The sequence below is a fragment of the Mirounga leonina genome, unplaced genomic scaffold (assembly GCF_011800145.1).
Source record: "Mirounga leonina isolate KUSES-001 unplaced genomic scaffold, KU_Mleo_1.0 Mir_82, whole genome shotgun sequence".
NCBI classification, from domain to species: domain Eukaryota; kingdom Metazoa; phylum Chordata; class Mammalia; order Carnivora; family Phocidae; genus Mirounga; species Mirounga leonina.
Window position 1 is genome coordinate 26,998,448 of NW_023270825.1, and position 20,708 is coordinate 27,019,155.

General features: G+C 51.1%; 1 protein-coding gene across 6 annotated transcripts; it reads left to right on the top strand.

The window, feature by feature from the left end:
* Positions 1-3,839: 3,839 nt before the first annotated feature.
* Positions 3,840-19,630, top strand: ABCD4 (ATP binding cassette subfamily D member 4). 6 transcript variants are annotated; one of them, XM_034992366.1, is made up of 19 exons: positions 3,840-3,974; positions 7,275-7,393; positions 7,543-7,670; positions 8,806-8,945; positions 10,147-10,263; positions 10,626-10,751; positions 11,355-11,405; positions 12,832-12,926; positions 13,183-13,304; positions 13,404-13,495; positions 13,666-13,755; positions 15,436-15,644; positions 15,840-15,931; positions 16,446-16,482; positions 16,881-16,930; positions 17,745-17,797; positions 18,099-18,175; positions 18,833-18,948; positions 19,125-19,630. In XM_034992366.1, the coding sequence occupies exons 1-19, from the start codon at positions 3,937-3,939 to the stop codon at positions 19,191-19,193; spliced, it is 1,821 nt and encodes a 606-aa protein (XP_034848257.1). In that variant the 5' UTR covers positions 3,840-3,936; the 3' UTR covers positions 19,194-19,630. The 6 variants fall into 6 exon arrangements, with proteins under 6 accessions (XP_034848257.1, XP_034848260.1, XP_034848256.1 ...); XM_034992369.1 differs by lacking the exon at positions 19,125-19,630 and having other exon boundaries at positions 18,119-18,175; positions 18,833-18,925; XM_034992365.1 differs by lacking the exons at positions 18,833-18,948; positions 19,125-19,630 and having other exon boundaries at positions 18,099-18,826.
* Positions 19,631-20,708: the final 1,078 nt, after the last annotated feature.

Genomic DNA, 20,708 nt, shown 5'->3' on the forward strand with positions numbered 1-20,708 from the left:
TTGGGCCCTAGAGCCTTTTTGGGGGTTTTTGGGCCCTAGAGCCTTTTGGGGGTTTTTGGGCCCTAGAGCCTTTTGGGGTTTTTTTGGCCCTAGAGCCTTTTTGGGTTTTTTTGGCCCTAGAGCCTTTTTGGGTTTTTTTTGGCCCTAGAGCCTTTTTGGGGTTTTTTGGCCCTAGAGCCTTTTGAAGCACTGAAGGGTTTCAGTGACGTGTTGATCTCGTTTACATTTTTGCAGATTCCCTTCTGCTATGTAGGAACTGGATTAAAGCAGGAACAAGAAGTAGGGAAACCAGTTAGGAGGCTGGCCTAAGGTGGTGTAGGAGGACCTATAGATCAAAAGAGTCTCCGAAGATGCATCGATCAACTGCCATGTGTGGACTTCATTTGGATCCTGACTTTTTTTTTTTTTACGATTTTACTTATTTATTTATTTGAGTGAGATAGAGCGAGTGTGCTCCCGGGCAGGGTGGAGGAGAGAAGGGCAAGGCGAGGCAGAGGGACAGAATCTCAAGCGACTCTGTCCAAGCTGAGCACAGGGCCCCACGAAGAGCTCAGTTCCACCACCCTGAGATCCTGACCTGAGCGGAAACCAAGAGTCAGAGGCTCAACGGACTGCGCCACCCAGGCGCCCCTGGATCCTGAATTTTTTTAACTGTAAAAAAAAAAAAAATCACAGCTATGAGACAATTAGAAATTTGAACACAGTATATTTGATATTAAGGAACTATTTTTATTTTATTTTATTTTTTTTTATTTTTTTTTAAAGATTTTGTTTATTTATTTGAGAGAGAGAATGAGATAGAGACAGAGAGAGCATGAGAGGGGGGAGGGTCAGAGGGAGAAGCAAACTCCCTGCTGAACAGGGAGCCCGATGTGGGACTCGATCCCGGGACTCCAGGATCATGACCTGAGCTGAAGGCAGTCACTTAACCAACTGAGCCACTCAGGCACCCTAAGGAACTATTTTTAAAATTTTAGGTATTCTGTCAGGTTTCCCACTATCCCCACTCCTGGATTAAAGAGTTGGAAGTTATCTAGTAGATCATTTAGAAATGTAAACTAATATATTAATGAATGATATGATATACATAGCATTTTGTTATATTGCATTATAGTTTTTCCTATGCAGATATTACTGTGAAAGTATCTATACTTTCATAGTTGAGATCATACTTAAATCCAGTTGGTATTGGAACAATACCTTTTAAAAGTTTAAAGTAATATATAGTGTTGAGGGGACACGGGACAGTGATGCCACCATACTCCAAAGCAGGACGCTTTTGAGAGTAAAAGGTGACAACTGGAAACCTGAATTGTCCTAGCCAGGTGAAGTTGCTTGCCTTAATACTTTGATTGCCTTATTAGTTTTTCAGAGATTGCATCCTGACATGTTTATTCGTTTGATTTTCAGAGTGACAAAGACATACTCGGGAAATCATACTTGGGAGTAAGTTAAGCTCTGGCCATCTCTGAGAAATGCTCAGTTATCTCCTCCATAAAGTTTGGACTCCCTGCCCCCATCCTGAGTTGGATGGCACTCCCTGAGGCTCTGGGGCAGTGGTTATCAAAATGCTGGGGGTGGGCAATGCTGGGATTTTGTTCCTCCCCACACCCACCTACCAAGAGATATTTGGCAATGTCCAGAGACATTAGTGATTGCACAACTGGATCAGGGAGAGTGCTGCTAGAAGCTAGTGGGTAGAAGCTGGGAATACCACTCAGTACCCTACAGTACACAGGCTAGCCTCCCTACTCCCCCATCAAAGAATTATCAGGCCCCAAAAGTCAATGCTGTCATGGTTGTGAAAACTTGCTATAGGTACCTTTTTCACAGCACTTCATGAAGACAACTATAATTGTCAACAGGTTGGCCTTCCCAGCTAGACTGGCAGCTTCATGGGGACAGGTGATACATGTGTCTTCTTGGGTGTTTGGCATATAGTTGACACTTAATGAGGACTGAAGGAAGAGGGGTGCCTAGGGGGTTCAGTCAGTTAAGCCTCTGCCTTTGGCTCAGATCATGATCCCCAGGTCCTGGGATTGAGCCCCGCATCAGGGCTCCCTGCTCAGTGGGGAGTCTGCTTCTCCTTCTCCCCACCCCCTGCTTGTGCTCTCTCTTGCTTTCTCTCTCAAATAAATAAATAAAATCTTAAAAAAAAAAAAAAGGTTTGAAGGAAGATGAGGTACATCCAAACCAGATTCAAACTTAGGGCCCTGTGAGATCATGCTGCTTGATTTTTTTAAATTAATTAATTTACTTACAGTGTTATACTATTTCCAGGTGTACAATATAATGATTCAACAATTCCATACATCACCTACTGCTCATCAGGACAAGTGCAGTCTTAATCCCCATCACCTATTTAATCCAAACCCCCACCCACCTCCCCTCTTGTAAACATCAGTTTGTTCTCTATAGTTAAGAGCCTGTTTCTTGATTTGCCTCCTTTTTTTTTCTTTGCTCTTTTGTTTTGTTTAAGTTACACATATGAGTGAAATCATATGGTATTTGTCTTTCTCGCAAACTGCTTGTTTTCTGAATTATTTCCCACCTCCCTTTGGGCACAGTAATCAGATGATAAGTATTGCATTCTCCAACATTTAACAAATGTTTACTAAGCACTTACTAAGTACTGTCAGTGTTTTAGGTACTGGGAATACAGCTATGAGCAAGGCAGAGTCCCTGCTCAAAGAAAGTTTAATCTCAGAGGGGAAGACAATAATTAAGGAAACAAGATGGCTTCAGACAGTGATAATTATCACGGAGAAAATAAAAGTGGGGCACCTGGCTGGCTCAGTCAGTAGAGCATGCAACTCTATTTTTTTTTTTTTAAAGATTTTATTTATTTATCTGGGGGGGGGGGACACTGGCGGTCGCCTGAGCAGCGGGGAGGGGCAGAGGGAGAGGGAGAGGGGGACTCCCCGCTGAGTGGGGAGCACAATGCAGTACTCCATCCCAGGCCCCTGGGATGGGGGTTGTGGTCAGGGGCAGACGCTTAACCCACTGAACCACCCAGGTGCCGGAGCATGCAACTCTTGATCTTGGGGTCCTGAGCTCGAGCCCCACACTGGGTGTAGAGAGAAGGAAGGGAGGAAGGAAGGGAGGGAGGGAGGGAGGGGGAAGGGGGAAGGGAGGGAGGGAGGAAGGAAGGGTAATACAATAGGAAATGATGTGGGCAAGATGGCATATTCTAGGTAGGCTGACCAGGTGACATTTGAACTAATTTTTTTTTTAAAGATTTTATTTATTTATTTGAGAGAGAGAATGAGAGAGAGCATGAGAGGGAAGAGGGTCAGAGGGAGAAGCAGACTCCCCACCGAGCAGGGAGCCCGATGCGGGACTCGATCCAGGGACTCCAGGATCATGACCTGAGCCGAAGGCAGTCGCCCAACCAACTGAGCCACCCAGGCGCCCCCATTTGAACTAATTTTGAGAGCAAGCCATCCATGGGAAAGCTCCCAGCCAGGACAACTGCACTTGCAAAGACCCTGAGGTGGAAACAGTAGCCACTCAACGAAGACTTAAGGGGAGGGCGCCATCACTTACGCCATGGAAACAATCCGGAAGCATGATTTATGTTATTAAAAGATCACTCTGGCTTCTGTGGGAGAATGTATGAAATATCTATACTCCGAGTCTAAAATATGTGTCATAAAATAGTCACATTTTCCGGCTGTTCTTGTCAAATAGGAAACCTCCCAGATCCAGCAGGGGGCGCTGTAGGCGCCCGGTCGACAAATGTGACACTCAGCACTCTTTGGTTCTTTTCGAGGGCTGGGTCGCTTCCGGGAGCGGCCTCGTCGCCCGGCGCCTTCCTCTCTATCCGCCCCTCTCTGTGGTCACCGTGGGCCCGCCCTCTTAGGCTGAGCTAGTGCTCCTTGGACTCTTCCCGCAGCCGACTCCGGGGTACGGGGCGAGGAGGGTGGAAGCCGGCACATGGCGGTCCCGGTGGCCGCGGCCGGGGCTGGCGCCAGGTGAGCAGGGCGGTGGGGAAGAGAGCCGGGCCTCTGGGTGCCCTCCCCGGGGCTGTGTGGCTTGAAGAGCCCCGGCCCCCGCGAAAGAGGAGCTCTGAAGGGGCGCCCCCCCCCCCGCGCCCCGGGGCCGCCCCCCGGACTCTGGCTGTGGGCCCCCCCCCCCGGAACTGGCTCCCCCCCCGCCCCCCCCAAGAACTTCCAAGTGCACAGAATTGAGTTAATCGTCCTCAGCTCTTGGCACGCTGTGGTCCAGTGCAAGGCCCCTCTTGTGTTTTACTTTATTATGTTCCTTATTCTCAATCCCATTTCACCCCCCTTCTCAGGCCCCCACTCTGGTGTATTAAAAGAGTGTACAGCCCAGTTTACATAAGTCTTCGTATCTCTTACCTTGAAAGATAGTGGTTTTTGAATTCCTATAAATGATAATATGCTGTGATTTTTTTTGAAAAACCTTTTTACTCAACGTTGTGTTTTTGAGATCATACATTCAGTAGTAATCTAGTTTCTGAAGGCTGCATAATACCTACCCTATGTACTTCGGACCGCATTTTACCTATATATTCCCCAAGTGATGGACACTTAGAATGCTTCCAGTTTTTAACCACCTCAAATATACTGGAACTTGTCTCCTTGTGAATATGGGTAATATTTTTCTGGATTACCCACCCCAGGGTAGGATGCTAGATCATAACTAATTCTGCGGAATTGTTTTCTGGAATGGGCACATGAGTTTATACTTCCCAACAGCATTGCATAAAGGTTCTGGCTTCCCCACATCCTTGGAATGTTTGGTATTGTTTGGTTTTCTGATGTTTATCAATCTGATGGGTTGGAAGGTGGCATCCCGTTGTGTTTTCATGTATTAAGCATTTGGGTTTCCCCTTTTCTGAATAGCCTACCTTTTCCCACTTTCCATGGATTTCCTATCTTCCTGACTTGCAGGAATTCCTTGTATGCTCTAGATTTTAATGTCTTGTTGGTTTTACTCTCTTCACATACCTTCCACAGTTCTTTTAATTTAATCTATGGCACTGTATTGAGCAAAAATAAATTAAGTCCATTAGTTTTCCCCTTTATCAAAATTTGTGGGTTTGGGGTCTTATTTGAGGAATATCTTCCCACTATATCTTCATTAAGATACTCTTCTTCCTTTTCTTCTATTAACTAAATAGAATTTCACATTAGATTTTTAATCCATTTGGAGTTTTAAATTTTTATCTAAGTGATTTGAGGTAATGACCTTAATTTTCCTTCACCATTTTCAGTTAATAACTAATGAATTAATAATTAAAAATTGGAGGGGCGCCTGGGTGGCTCAGTCGTTAAGCGTCCGCCTGCCTTCAGCTCAGGTCATGATCCCAGGGTCCTGGGATCGAGCCCCACAGAGCCCCACATCGGGCTCCCTGCTCTTTTTGGTCTCTGTCCCGTTGGTCTTTTTGTTTCTATATTAAAACACAGTTTTGGGGCACCTGGGTGGCTCAGTCGTTAAACATCTGCCTTCGGCTCAGGTCATGATCCCAGAGTCCTGGGATCAAGCCCGCATCAGGCTCCCTGCTCGACAGGAAGCCTCCTTCTCCTGCTCCCACTCCCCCTGCTTGTGTTCCCTCTCTTGCTGTGTCTCTCTCTCAAATAAATAAATAAAATCTTAAAAAAAATAAAATAAAACCACAGCCCTGCATTATGATTTGTCTTTTTTTTTTTTTTTTCTTAGAGAGAAGGGTGTGTGAGCACGCGCAAGTTTGGGTTAGAGGGAGAGGAAGAGAGAGAATTTTAAGCAGGCTCCATGCTCAGCACGGAGTCTGACACAGGACTCAGTCTCACGACTCTGAGATCAAGACCTGAGCCGAAATCAAGAGTCGGATGCCCAACCGACTGAGCCGCCCAGGCGCCCCTGATTTGTCTTAATAACTGATGGTTTGGGTCTCCAATTCCTCCTTTCCTATTTTTCACAGTTGCCCTCAGCTGTTCATGGGCCTTTATATTTCCACATAAAGTTCCTCAGAGAAGTTCTGCTTGTGATTGGTATTATATTGAATTTATAGACTACTTTTGTTAGAAATGAGGTCTTTATAATGTTAAGTCATGCCAGCTCTATTTAAGTCTTCTTTCACATCTATAATAGAGCTTTCGTTTTTCTTTTAAAATGTCTCATCCTGGGGCGACTGGCTCGCTCAGTCGGTAGAGCTTGCAACTCTTGATCTTGGGGTTGTAAGTTTGAACCCCATGATGGGTGGAGAGATTACTTAAAAATAAAATCTTTTGGGGTGCCTCGGTGGCAGTCTAGTGTCGTAGTGCCACAGGTTAAATTTAGGGGCGCATATTTAGGCACCCCTAAAAATAAAATCTTAAAAATGTGGAACACCTGGGTGGTTCAGTCAGTTAAGCCTCCGACTCTTGATCTCAGCTCAGGTCTCGATTTCAGGGCTGTGAGCTCAAGCCCCACATTGGGCTCTATGCTGGGCTTGGGGGCTTACTTAAAAAAAAAAATGTCTTATACATTCTTTTTAAAAGTTAATTCCTGGATGTTTTACAGTTTTGTTTTTTAAGATTTTATTTATTTATTCATAAGAGACAGAGAGAGAGAAGCAGAGGGAGAAGCAGGCTTCCCGCTGAGCGGGGAGTCCGATGCAGGACTCAATCCCAGGACCCCGGGATCACAACCCGAGCCGAAGGCAGACGCTCAGTCATCTGAGCCACCCAGGCGCCCATGTTTTACAGTTGTTTTAGTGCTTTTCTTTTGTCAGTGACCTCTTATTTTCTTTATATTTTCCAGTTGGTTATTGTTGGTATAGAACACTGTTGATATTTGTATGTTAACCCTATATCTAGCTGAACTCCTTTTATTTCCAGCATTTGTCTATTGATTTGCTGTTTGCTGTGTAAATGATCACATTATCTGCAAATAAAGCCAATTTAATCTCTTCCCTTTTAATTCCTTTACCTCATTTATTTTTCTTGCTTTATTGATTTAGCCAAGACGTTAAAATCCTTGATGGGCTTTCTTGTCATGTTTGTGACCATAAAGAGGATGTGGCTAAAGTTTCTTGATTAACTATGGGTTTTTTTGTTTTGTTTTGCTGTAAATTTTTGGTAAATCACCTTTTATAGCATTTACCAGCTTAAAGAAATTCCTTTCTCTCCCGGTCTGTTCCCAGCCTACTGCCTTCAGCATCGGTAAGCCATTCTTCCTGCATGGCCTGGACCCCTCCCCAGAACAGTGTAGATCAACTTGGTAACTGCTCTGTAAGGCTTAACTGCCCTCTTAGGGTTCTCTCGACTTCTCCTGCATCTCTTCTTCAGGCCCAGGTTAGATCTGCAATTTCTCCAGCGGTTCCTGCAGATACAGAAGGTTTTGTTTCCCTCCTGGTCATCACAGAATGCCTTGATGTTCCTGACCCTGTTGTGTGTCGCCCTACTGAGTGAGTGAGTGAGCCCAGGCTACAGGGGGAGGGCAGCCTTGGTTTGGGGTCCCTTCTGTCTGGGGAGTTGATAAGGCAAGGATTCAAGGGGAAGACTCCTTGTTTTCTCTCCCTTCACCACTGACTTCGGACCCCTCTCCCCACCCCAGAACAACTGGTGATCTACCAGGTTGGCTTGATCCCCAGTCAGTACTATGGGGTCCTGGGAAACAAAGACTTGGATGGGTTTAAGACCCTGACATTCCTGGCTGTGGTGCTCATCGTTCTCAACTCCATGGTAAGGTCTCCCTGTGTTTCTCTTCCTCTCCAGCCTAGTGTAAGCACAGTGCCCACTGGGACTTAGCCACCAGGAAGCAGGAATCGAGCTGTGGGTGTGTGTTCCCTCCCTTTCTTGGAACTGGAGGTCAGAAGGGCATTGATCTTGTTATTGGGCCCAATCCCTGGGATGTTTCAGGCTCCCAGGACTTGGCCATGAGGTTCTGGTTTAAGTCAATGTTTAGCAGAAATGATCTTGTCCCTTCCATTCCCATTACTCTTGCTTCAGGGAACTCCCAAGCATTTGAAAACTGGGATCAGCAGCCAGGGGGCTATTGCTTCTCTGTGGGGCCGGTTCAGCCTGGCACTGTGTCACACCTCTCAGCCTTTGCACCTGCTCCTTTCCTGCAGAATGGCTTCCTTCCCCACCCTGGTTCACTTGGTTAATGCCTGCTTACATTTCAAGTTCTGCTGTTGTCACTTTCTTCAAGTCCTCCTTAACCTTCTTCATGTTTCCTCCACCAAACTCTGCCCTCCTCTCTGCTTAACTAATACTTTGAGTTAACCTCTGCTGTAACACTCCTCACGCCCTTGTAATTGTTGCCTTGTTAGACTGAGCTCATTGTCACTGCCTTGGACTTAGCATGTAGGTGCTCCATCAGTGGTGAACAATGAGTCAGGCCTCCGCTGGGACTCAAGCCTAATGCTCTGCCTGCCTGTATGGCCTGTTTTCTTGGGGACTCCCCTTCTCATCACACTTGGGCACTTTGGATGGGTCTTCTGGTGGTAAACACCTATGTATACAGAACTCTGTTCCAAGTTAGGGGGAACAGAAAAGTGAGAACATAAATGGCATAGAAGATATCATCCCCAATCTCCGGAAGCTCACCTGCTCTCAGGATAAGACAGTACAAAATAAAGGGGCCAGAGGCCTGTGCTTGGTGACAGAATGAGCATGGCGGGGAGGGAGGGAGGGAGGGAGGGAAGAATCCCCTGACTTGACACTTTAACCCAGAAGTGCTGAGTGGACAGAGACTTAAGCGGAGTGGGCTGGGACCAGTCAGCAGATGCACTCTGCCAGCCCTGAGCTCCTTGCTGAGATGTGCAGAAACCATCTCTCCCTCTCCCTCACTTCCTCTCGCTTCCCCACTGCACAGCTGAAGAGCTTTGACCAGTTCACCTGCAACCTGCTGTATGTGAGCTGGAGAAAGGACCTCACCGAGCACCTTCACCGCTTCTACTTCCAAGGCCGCGTGTACTACACCCTTAACGTGTTGCGGGATGACGTCGATAACCCGTAGGCGCCTCCTCTCTGTCCTCCCCACCTTCTGCAGGGTTCTGTCAGTCTGGTTCGGCCCTGGAGAGTCCCTGCGGTGGGCCCTTTGAGATCATCCACAGTTCTCTGCAAATGTTGATAAGCGCCATAGGAGAAGGGGACTCCGTGGAGGAACCCCCGAGCAGCTGCGGGGCTGAGAATAGGGCACTAAAAGATAGGAGTGGTTCCCTTTTGTCCATTTTATATCCTGTGCTTCCCAACCAGGCACCCTCTGAAGAAAGTGTCCTTGCTCGCAAACCAGCTCTTGGATTTTCAGCAGTAAAAAATTATTGCTGCCCAGGACTCAGTGTAAGATTCAGATCTTCATTCTGTCACCTCCCAGTTGACAAGCCTTCGTTCACTGAGCCTCAGGTTCCCTTTCTGGAAAATGGGGATGATAGTTCCTATCTCAGTATCTCAAAGGATATTCATGCAATGCACATGTGCGGTGCCTGGCACATAGCAAGTGTCCCAGTGTGAGTTAGCGCTGGTTATTTTATAGGTGAGGAAACTGAGGCCCAGAGAATGCAAGTGACTTGTCCAAAGTCATGTCTCTCATTGGAAATGGGAGTCAGTGTGGCCCCAGTAGTGCAGTGGGACATACGGGGTCTCTCCTCACACTCATTCCCTCTCCACTCACCACCCCCACGCACTTTTTTGCCTACGGTGACCTTTTGTCAGCTCAAGCTGAGCTTTGTGGCAAAGATTCTTGGGATTCCTGTTGCCTCTTATCTTCTAGGCTTCTCCATGACTCAACCCATATGAAGCTTCTGCAGCCAGATAGCTAAAATGGGGGCAGGCTCAGGTTCGCAGAAGAGATTGGGAGGAGCCAGAGAGAGGGCATAGCTTTCTGGCCCATCCAGAAACTCAGCTCTTCTACCCTCGGGTTGTTCTCTGGTGCTACTTAGAACTGGCTCAGGACCCCTGGGTACTGGCCCTTTGATTTGCTACTTTTCCAGAGGGGTAAACTGAGGCACCCTAAGAAGCAACTCTTTAGAACCCTGTTTAAAGGTCCTAAAGGTCTTAGTGCCTCTAGGAAAAGCAGCGCTTATCAGGGTCCATCTTCCCCCAGGATCGTGGCTAACAGTGCTGAAAGGCAAGGTCAGAGTAAGAGGTAACCTCTCAGCTCGCTCCACCCTTCGCACCCCGCTCCCTGCTCCAGTTGCTCTGTTGTTGGCTCCAGGGACCAACGCATCAGCCAGGATGTGGAACGATTCTGCCGACAGCTCAGCAGCATGGCCAGCAAGCTGATCATCTCCCCCTTCACCCTCATCTACTACACCTACCAGTGCTTCCAAAGGTGAAGCCTCTCCTCCCCCATCCCACCCCCCAGGTGTTTCCCCCCAAGGTCCCTCACTTACACGAGCTCCCCTAGGTCAGGGTCCAGAAGAGGCTGGTCTTCCTCCCTCCTGCCTGCAGCCCAGGAAGGCTTCCTGTGTCCTGTGCTCGGGCCCCTGCCCTTTGGACATGTGGCGTTTCAGTGTCACAGGGGTCCTGGTATCTGACAACCTGGACCAGGTGCCTGCTGCCCCCACAAAGGAGCAGAGGTCCCACAGGACTGCTGGCTGAGATTGGACGAGGGCTGCTTGAAAGAGCAAGAAGCAGGGCTGAGGCCTGCGGGGATATGTGACACCCCCCACCCTCCCTCTCTCTGCTTTCCAGCACGGGCTGGCTTGGGCCTGCGAGCATCTTCGGGTATTTCATCCTGGGAACCCTTGTGAACAAAATGTTGATGGGGCCCATTGTGGCAAAGCTGGTGCAGCAGGAGAAGCTGGAGGGGGATTTCAGGTATGTCTCCCTTGCGTGAGGTTTCTGGGCCGAGCATAATGGTTAAGGAATGGGATCTCGAGTGAGACAGCCTCATTCGAGTCCCAGCCTGTGCTAGTTAATAGCCATGTGCTCTTGGGTGAGGTCTTGAACCTCCCTAAACTTCAGTTTTCCCATCTCTAAAATGGGGATGGTACTGTTGCCTGCAGAGGGGATTGTGAGGAGCATTATTGAGATTCTAGGTGAGAAGCAGCGAGAACGGTGTCTGGTTGGCCATCATCATCCCTTGGTCTTCTCATGTGCTTCTGTTCCAACCTTCCTGTTTTGGCTCAGCCAATAGATCCAGCCCCTGCACTGTGCTGCTTGGCCTCCTACTTCAGGTTGGGCCCTGGAAGGAGGTGGTGTGGGCAGGAATGCACCTGTCCTCTGGGGAGGTGAGGGGTCGTCCTGTCTGCAGGGCTCCTGCCACCTCACCCAGGCCCTGTGACAGCTCAGGGAAGGGCTGGGCCTTTTGAGGTGGAGCCAGGTTCCTCTTCATCTGGAGATCTTCCTGGTCCAGGCTAGAGAAAGGAGAAGGGCCAGTACTGCCCGTTGTCAACACACATTTGCCTTTGGTCTGCCCAGGTTCAAGCACATGCAGATCCGGGTGAATGCTGAGCCTGCTGCTTTTTTCAGGTGAGTCAGGTGGGGATCGTTTCCTTCTGCCTCATCAGAGCTGATAGTGGAGATGGCAGAAAAGGAAAGACGAATTGTACGGCCTGCCCACCATCACCGAACCCTGGGGCTGAGCATCCTTACACTTGGCTATGACCCTCACCCCATGTCTCTCACTGTCCTAGTTTGCCTCATCCTTAGGTCCAGGGATTTGCTTCTGAAGCTGGTTGTTCCTTCTAGTGACCCAGCAGGGGGCCTAAATTTGTTCCAAGAATGAAACGAGTGAATGATTCTCGTCTTGGTGAGGACTATAAGCCATTGCCTCTGCCTGTTTTTCCATCTACAAGATGGCTTTCTGCCAGTGCCTGATGGCCGGTCAAAGTCTCCAAGACTGATCCTTTGTCTCTGTAGGATGGGAGGGAAAGGAGGCCTCAGGAGATCAGGAGACCTGCTCCCCACAAACACTGTCCAAGTAGAACAAAGTGTCTGATCTCCTGATAGCAACATTGTGAAATCTCCTGCCTTCCCTCAGGGTCAGGATAGGTCCCTGGGCCCTGCCTTCTGTGGGACCTCTGGAGTCATTGTTTGGCCCCAGAGAGAGAACTCAGGCCCCAGAGGTGTGTGTTTAAGGAGTGGAAGCTGCTCTTGGGTCACCTGGCTCTAATAACCCTGGGACCTTTGCACTTGTCTGTCTTTGCTGCATTTTGCAGCTCCCACCACTTGAGGGCGCCAAGAATACTAGGAATCTATGAGGTGGGGTCTGGTGTGGCGGTAGGGCTGGGCCTGTGCTAAGTGCTTTTGGATTCTGCAGCCTCTCGTGAAGTTCTGGGCTCTGGGGAAAGCAGGTTTGTTCTTGGAGCTCCAGATGCGTTCTTTCCTGGCTTCTCTGTCCCTCTAACACTTTCCATGTGCCAGGGGAAGAATGCAGTGCATCTGCCTGCCCCCCTAAACTGGGAGCTCAAGGACAGGGACTATTTTATCCCCTTGTTTATCTCACTGGCTAACCAGCACAGAGCCTGCCACCGAGCACCTGCTCTGTGTATAGTCGCTTAATAATAACAGCTGTTATTTTTTAAGGGTCCCTCTTTTGCCTGGCACTTTCTGTTTAGAAATTCTCTAACTTATTTTGTAGGTCTGATTAGCCCCATTTTACCGAGGAAGACACTGAGACTCTGAGGCTTAAGTAACATTAGTCACCCAGCTAGTAATTGGCCAGAGCCAGGATTTGAGCCAGATCTGCCCAATCTAGAGTTCATGTTCTCTCCCCAGACGATACTGTGCTGAGTAAATGAAGCAGTGAATGGATGCTAGTGGCAGAAAGGGTCTGAGATGAAGACCATTTGGATATAGGCTTGGTCCCCAAAGGAGAGTGTGATGAGGGCTAGAGGGTCCCCCGGCCCGGCTGAGGCTTTCCAGGCCCCATCAGCATCCCAGCCTTTCTCGTCAGAGCTGGGCACGTGGAGCATGTGAGGACAGACCGCAGGCTGCAGAGACTCCTTCAGACCCAGAGGGAGCTGATGTCCAAGGAGCTCTGGCTGTACCGTAGGTGGAGGGAGCCCGGGGAGGCGGGAACCCCGGGAGCGGGATCGTCTCCTTCCCTCCCCGAACCTCCTTCTCTCTGCACTAGTCAGTTTGCCGTGATGAAGGAATTCACCACGGGGAGCCACTGTCTTTGCCTCGAGTGTCCTCGGGAGAATAAGGCTCTGGGGAATAGCTTGGTCCTACTTGGCGTCCTCTTCCCTCAGAGCACATCGGTGCTTCCTGGGTCTCTTACCCTCGGTGTTTCTGCCTTCTGCAGTCGGTGTCAACACATTCGACTATCTGGGCAGCATCCTGAGTTATGTTGTGATCGCCATCCCTATTTTCAGTGGTGTCTATGGAGACCTGAGCCCCACAGAGCTCAGCACTCTGGTCAGCAAGGTGAGGCTCCCTCTTGGTGACCCCTCATGCCATCCCCTCTGCCCTCGGCCCGGCGCCTCGGAGTCCGGGCCGGGGCTCACTGCTCGCTGTCCCGTGCAGAATGCCTTTGTGTGCATTTACCTCATCAGCTGCTTCACCGGCCTCATCGACCTCTCCGGCACGTTCTCAGATGTGGCTGGTTACACACACAGGTGAGGCTGCGTCCTGCCCCTCCAGGTCCCGAGCAAAGCGGGTGCCGCTGGGAGAAGTAGCCAAATGAAAAAAGGAACAGAAAAGCCATATGGCAGTGGGTGTGAGAGAGAAGGAGGAATGCGTTCACCTGGGCCCCCAGGCCCACCTCAGGTTTTCACTTCTTGCCCAGAATCGGGGAACTTCAGGAGACCCTGCTGGACATGTCCCTGAAGTCGCGGGGTGGCGAGGTCCTGGACGAGAGCGAGTGGGACGTGGACAGGTGGGTGCTGGGCTGGCAGGGCAGTGCCATGGTGGGCGCACCCAGCGGGTGGCAGAGTTGTGCAGAGCAGATGCCAGGCCTCTCTGCCTGGTGCCGGGCACACCACAGGTGTTCCCAGGCAGGGGTGCTGTTCTGGCATCTGTTGTCACCTACACCTTCCCCCAGCTGCGGGAAGCACGGTGCCCACTCCTGCCTGGGCCCGAGATGACAAATCAGAAATCTGAGCAGTCTGCCTCCCACTGAGCCCTGCCGCCTGCCCCTTTCCTCGGGGCCTGCCTGTTCTCTGTTCCCCAGGCCTCGCTAACCCTCACACGTGGCTTTACTCGTGTCTCCTGTGTTTGTTTGTTTGTTTGTTTAATTATATTTATTTATTTGAGAGAGAGAACACGAGTGGAGGGGCGTGGCAGAGGCAGAGGGAGAAGCAGGCTCTTCGCTGAGCAGGGAGCCCGATGCGGGGCTCGATCCCAGGACCCTGAGACCGTGACCTGAGCTGAAGGCAGACACTCAACGGACTGAGCCACCCAGGCGTCCCTTTACTCATGTCTCCTTGCATGCGTTGTGATGTTTCTGGCCTTTCTGTGCACTGAGGATTGGTTTCATGTCCTCACTTTCTTGGGCTAATTACTCAACTGTTCTGTGTCTCTGTTTCTTCATCGCTGTGAGGGGAACGGTAATGGAACCTTCCTCTTAGGATGGTTGTGAGGATTAGCTGTCACAGTCTGTGGAAAGTGCTTGGACAGGGGCCACAGAGTAAGCTTTCAAAAATGGAAACAGCCTGTGTTCCAGGGCCTACACACAACTCCCTTCTGAGGGACTAAAGCCTTAACTGTTGCCCCCATTCAGAATTCAGCCTTTGTGCAGCTGTGGGCCTGGGGCTGGGGAGATGGTGCGGCGACCGTAGGAGACCAGAGGTGCTGTTCTCCGGGGGAAAGGGGCGTCTGTGCCAGAGCCAGAAACTCCAGGTCCCTTTCCGACCACCACGCCCATCCTGTCACAGGCCCTGGTCACACGCGCTGTGCACACCCACCAGGGTTAAGGTTAGACAGCTTCAGCTCCGTGACCCTGAGGGAGTTACTGAGCCGCCTGACTTGGTTTCCCCCTCTGCCAAGTAGGGATGATGTTTGTGATCCGTTGGTGTTAAAGCTGATCAAGATCAGTCACGGCGGGGCTTTGCACAGCCTGGCACAAAGTAGGTGCCCTCGGCCCTACCTCTGTGTTCGTGCGCCCGAGCTGCCGTAACAAAATACCACAGACTGGGTTGCTTATCCAAGACATTTATTTTCTCACAGTTCTGGAGGCTGGAAGTCCAAGATCAAGGGTTGGTTTCTCCTGAGGCCTCTCTCCTTGGCTTGCAGATGGCCGTCTTCCTCCGTGTCCTTTTCTAGCCTCTTCTCTGTGGAGGAGCATCCCTGGTGTCTCTCCCTCTTCTTAGAAGGCCGTCAGCCATATTGGATTAGAGCTCTCTCCTGATGGCCTCATTTTAATGCCATCATTTCTTTAAATACTTTCTCTTCAAATGCAGTTACATTCTGAGGTACTAGGGGTTGAGACTTCAGCCTGTTATTTTGAGAACACAGTTTAGCCCATAACCCCCTTGTCCAGAGGTGAGGCCCCCGAGAAGAAGACCCTGCCCCCCAGCGGTACTGACGCTTCTTCTCTCCCCTCATCTTCTGACCGCAGGGCCCCAGAGTGGCCGGTCGCAGAGCCAACAGACACAGCTTTTCTCCTCGAGCGGGTCTCCATCTGTGCCCCCTCCTCTAATAAACCCTTAATCAGGGATCTGAGCCTGAGGATCTCTGAGGGGCAGAGCCTGCTCATCACAGGCAACACGGGCACGGGCAAGACGTCATTGCTCCGGGTTCTCGGCGGCCTCTGGGCAAGCACACGGGGTGAGAGCCAGCCCTCCCTGCCTCTGAGCCAGCCTTGGGCCGGTGGGATACGTGTGCGCGCGTGCAGGTGTGTGCATGTGCGCACATGTGCGTGCGTGTGTGTAAAAGTCCAGGCCTTTTTGTTGGGGAGAGGAAATGAGAGGCACTTACTTTGTCTGGGAGATCTCAAAATGGAGGTTTCTGTGGGCCCTGCAGGCTCAGTGCAGATGCTGACGGACTTTGGACCCCATGGGGTGCTGTTCCTGCCACAAAAGCCATTCTTCACGGATGGGACCCTTCGGGAGCAGGTCAGCCTGGGGCCCGCACCTACCTCTGGCTACCGGAGACCTCTGGCAGTCTGACAGGTTTCAGCTCTAGAAAGTTATGGGGCAGAAGGTGGGGTAGTAAATGGCTCCTGCCCAGGAACTCCCTGGTTCTACGAACATTTTACTCACTTCCGTGGATTGGGCCATGTAGTTAGAGCAGCTCCTGGGGGCAGGTTAACCTGTGGGGGCCGAAACCAAATACCACATATATTTGTTGGCCGCCAAGGTTGGATTCTGGACGCTGTGTCCTTAGGAGGCTCACAGACTCTTTCCCCTCAGACACACATCTGATGTTTGCAGTGACCCTGTCCCACTGTCTGCTGGCCCCGGCTCTCCCACTGGACCCTTGGCCGGGCTGGTCCTTACCATCCTCAGGTGGAGAGGAGCCTGGCCTCTGGCAGTTCCTGGGACTGTATCCTCCTGGGGAGGATAGGCTTTGTGCAGCACTGCCTCTCATTGGCCCTCATCTTGGGCCTGTGTGGTTTTGTTTTATCAGGTGATATATCCCCTGAAGGAAATCTACCCGGACTCAGGTGAGCTGGGCCTCCTTGGGGCATGTCCTCCCATCTAAATTGCCCCTGCTCTGCCTGATTAGGGCCTCGCCAGTGCCTTTTGGCAGAGGCTCCAGCAAGGCTGCTGGTTTGAGGGAGTTTTCTTCTCCTTCAAGTGTTTACTATTTTGGGGTCTGTACCCTGACCTCGTCTTGTTCTGTCTTCCCCTCCTTGAGGAGAGACCCCCATTGGAGGAAGGGAAGGGACTGCTTCCTTCGCCTGGCCCTTCCTTTGTGTATTAAGTGCTGTAACCCTGTCACTGCAGAGCTTTAGCCCAGATTCTGGCACCCCCCCAGCCCTACCCCCTTCCACGATGTACCCCCTCTCTTCTGGCTGCCCAGAGGAACGGACTTCTTGAAGAAGGCTTGTCTGTTTTGCAGGTTCTACTGATGATGAGAGGATCATGAGGTTCCTGGAGCTGGCAGGACTGGTGAGTGTGGGCAGGGACGCTGAGGCCCAGGCCCACCTGGTAGCACTGACCACAAGGGCTGGTCCAGCAGAGCCGGCATAGCGCCCGGGGCCCAGGACCGGAAGTGGGAGCCTGGACCGCGGGAGTGGGAGTAGAAAGTGGTGAGGGGAGCGGTTGGCCAGGTGCAGGCAACCAGGGGGTGCATTCTTTTTTTTTTTTTTTTTTAAGATTTTATTTATTTATTTGAGAGAGAGAGAATGAGAGAGAGCACGAGAGGGAGGAGGGTCAGAGGGAGAAGCGGACTCCCCGCCGAGCAGGGAGCCCGATGCGGGACTCGATCCAGGGACTCCAGGATCATGACCTGAGCCGAAGGCAGTCGCTTAACCAACTGAGCCACCCAGGCGCCCCAGGGGGTGCATTCTCTGCATCGACTTTTTTTTTTTTTAATTATTTATTTATTTATTAGAAAGTGATCAGGAGAGAAACAGCATGAGAGGGGAGAGGGTCAGAGGGAGAAGCAGGCTCCCCGCTGAGCCGGGAGCCCGATGTGGGACTCGATCCCAGGACCCTGGGATCATGACCTGAGCTGAAGGCAGTCGCTTAACCAACTGAGCCACCCAGGCGCCCTCTGCATCGACTTTTAAAATGATAATAAAACTAAGTCTGCTTAGGAGATGCAAACAGTATAGTTGATAGGATAGTCCCCCCTGCGGGGCACGGGTCGCTCCCACAGCCCCTGCCAGGGCTGTAGCTGCCTCAGAGGTGTGTGTGGAGGGGTGGCAGGAAGCAGGGATGGGCCCTCTCACAGACAGCATTCCCTCTGGGTGTGTTACAGTCCACTTTGGTGACCAGGACAGAGGGTCTGGACCAGCAAGTTGATTGGAACTGGTAAGAAGGGAGCCGGGTGCTCCAGAGCCAGCTCCCCCCCCAACACACAGTGGGTTCCAGGTGTTTTTACTGGCCCATCAGGGGCATGTTCATGCCCTCGGGAGCAGCGTTTTGGCCTCACCTCATGTGGGCAGCCCATCTCATGATGGGCTGGACTGTGGTTGAAAGGGGAGGGTGATGTCAGTCTGTCCCGGGACCAGCCTCTCTGCCCCAAGAACCTCTTCTTGCTTAGACCCCATTCTATACAAAAGCCAAGCCATATCCTCCTTCCTCTAGCGGTCCTTTCACTCCCATTCCTCAGGTATGATGTTCTGTCCCCAGGAGAGATGCAGAGGCTCTCCTTTGCCCGGCTCTTCTACCTGCAGCCAAAGTATGCAGGTGAGGTCTGCCCCGGCAGTGCGCATGCCCGGTACTGTGTGCTCACGGGTGTGTGTGTGTGTGTGTGTGCCACGTGTAACCACGGGGGCGTTCAGACACGGAGGAGAGCACCCCTGTGCGTGGCCGGGCATCTCTGTCCCTGCGGGGGAGGATGCCAGGGCTCTACCCTTGCGGCAGCAAGGTTGGCATCCCCAGATCAGCTCGGGATGTGTTACACCACGCATTCTGGAGCATTCTGCCATGGCAGCAGCTGGAGCCAGCCTAAAAAGCTTGCGATTTTATGCTCCTGAGCCTCTGCCGTCAATAAGCGGGCAACACCCCCAGCTGTGCCTGGCGGAGGGATGGCAGGTGTGAACTTCAGGGACTGGCGTCCTTGGGGGAACTAAGAAGCGCTGGTTTGAGCGCTTCTAGGAAGTGCTGGTGCTTACTCTAGGAAGCCGGAGGATTTCATCCTGCCGCTGGTAGAAGGCTTCCCAGGTGGAGCCTCGCCCTCTGCTCTTTTGGCCTGCTCTTCCTGTGGCAGGGCTCCTGTAAGCCAGAGCCGCTTCCAGCCAGCCTCGCCCTGGGTCCCAGGCAGACAGAGGTGAGCGTGGTTTGGAGAGGCAGAGGTGGGCCAGGGGCAGGAGCCAATCTCTTCCCGCCGGATTCTGTCCTCAGTGCTTGATGAAGCCACCAGTGCCCTGACCGAGGAGGTGGAGAGCGAGCTCTACCGCATTGGCCAGCAGCTGGGCATGACGTTCATCAGCGTGGGACACCGACATAGCCTCGAGAGGGTACCCAAGCTCGTAGAGATGGCCTGAGGAGGAGGAAGAGCCCAGAGGCTGGGCCTGACGAGAGCCAGGGGCCCTTCAAAATGGGGACTGGGGGTGGCGGAGAGGGCAGGGGAGGGATGGCCTCCCGTTGGCTATGGCCAGCGTGGCCTGATCTGCGTCGTGCTGGTCTCTTGCAGTTTCACTCCTTGGTTCTGAAACTCTGCGGAGAAGGAAGATGGGAACTGACCAGAATCAAAGTGGAGTGAAGCCAAGGGTGTGGCTGGCCCCTGGAAGAAGTGCCCAGCTCGGGGCAGATCGGCATTCTCCCGGAGAGACCGGGGGACGGGGGGGCCTGTGAGGCACGGGAGATCCCTGGCTCGCCTCCCAGGCCCTGTGCAGGGGGCACTGGCAGCAGGGGGGGCCCGGCCGGGGTGCAGCTCGCTGCGGGGCACCCAGTCCTGCCAGGGCGCCTCCTGCCGCCTCAGCCAGAGCTCCCTGCACTCGGGGTGCCGATTGCTTACAAACAGCCTCAGATCGTGTTTTCTAAAGAAAAACCTGAAAGTGTGGGATCTGTGAGAAATGTAGGGTCATTGTGGAGAGAATATTGGGCTTAAAGTCACGCAATCCAGAAATCTTTTAAATCCATTGAATTTTGTAGCCATAGATTTTTTAACTTTAATCGACAAATATTTAACTTTTATAACTTTTTTAAAAAGATAAACATTTCTTACAAATTGCAGCCTTCTTTCTTTCTTTTTCTTTTCCACTGTAAGGTGACCTTTTAAATTGAATCCACAGACTTGTATTTGGGAGCCTGGGAGGAAGGGAGATGTACTCTCCGTTGTACTGGAAACTTCTGCGCCTGGTTTTTCACTTCACTCCACACCTGTGCTTTCCCTTTGCCCGTTGTACCTGAGTCACTAACCTCTAGGGCCCTTCTGTTTTTCTTGTCCTAACCCAGGTAAAAATAAATCTCTTTCCCTTTAGTCAACTAAAATAAGGTCAGAGATTTTTCAAAAATAATCTTTGTGAGGAAACAGCAACAACGAGAGGAACAGACAAAACCCAGAAAGCACGGAAACTTAAGATGGAAACGATTTGAGCCCAAAGCCCTTATTCTAGAACAGTGTTACCCAAAGTTGAGTTGTCAGTGCAGCACGTTCATGATTTTTGCCAGATCTCTGTACCTCTTGTACTGTGAATTACTTAATATTTTTTAAATTAACTCCCCCCCTTTTTTTTTTAAGATTTTATTTATTTATTTGACAGAGAGAGAAAGCACAAGCAGGGGGAGCGGCAGGCAGAGGGAGAAGCAGGCTCCTGCTGAGCAGGGAGCCCAACATGGGGCTCAATCCCAGAACCCAGAGATCATGACCTGACCCGAAGGCAGACGCCCACCCAACTGAGCCACCCAGGCGTCCCAATTAACTCCTTAAACCTAATTGTTGTTTTTTTTAATTTACGCTTGATATAACTAGAATGTAACTCTAAAAGTGAACGTAAACCAGGTTACAAAATTGCAGTTTGATACTGTGCCTGCAGAGAGTCTGAGCCTGAGGCTTGCTCTCTCTGTACAAAGGGAGGTTAAGGGATGTCGTGGGGGGAATTAGACGTACGGGCACACAAGTGAGAATTTTCTCCTGAATAAAGTTAGAAACCGGGAATGGGAACTGCTCAGAAAGGAACTTTCTCACTCTAAGACTTGAGGTTATTTACTGCCTTGGTACCCTGCTGAAAATGATGCCAGATGTGGGGTGGGGAACTGGGGAAGTGCTGTCTGC

What these genes read in the sequence shown, in the direction of transcription:
- ABCD4 (XM_034992365.1), top strand. Translation starts at nt 3,937, where the DNA reads ATGGCGGTCCCGGTGGCCGCGGCCGGGGCTGGCGCCAG. An exon ending in ACCTACCAGTGCTTCCAAAG is followed by an intron (nt 10,264 to 10,625) that starts GTGAAGCCTCTC and finishes TCTGCTTTCCAG; the next exon opens with CACGGGCTGGCTTGGGCCTG. An exon ending in ATGGGACCCTTCGGGAGCAG is followed by an intron (nt 15,932 to 16,445) that starts GTCAGCCTGGGG and finishes TTGTTTTATCAG; the next exon opens with GTGATATATCCCCTGAAGGA.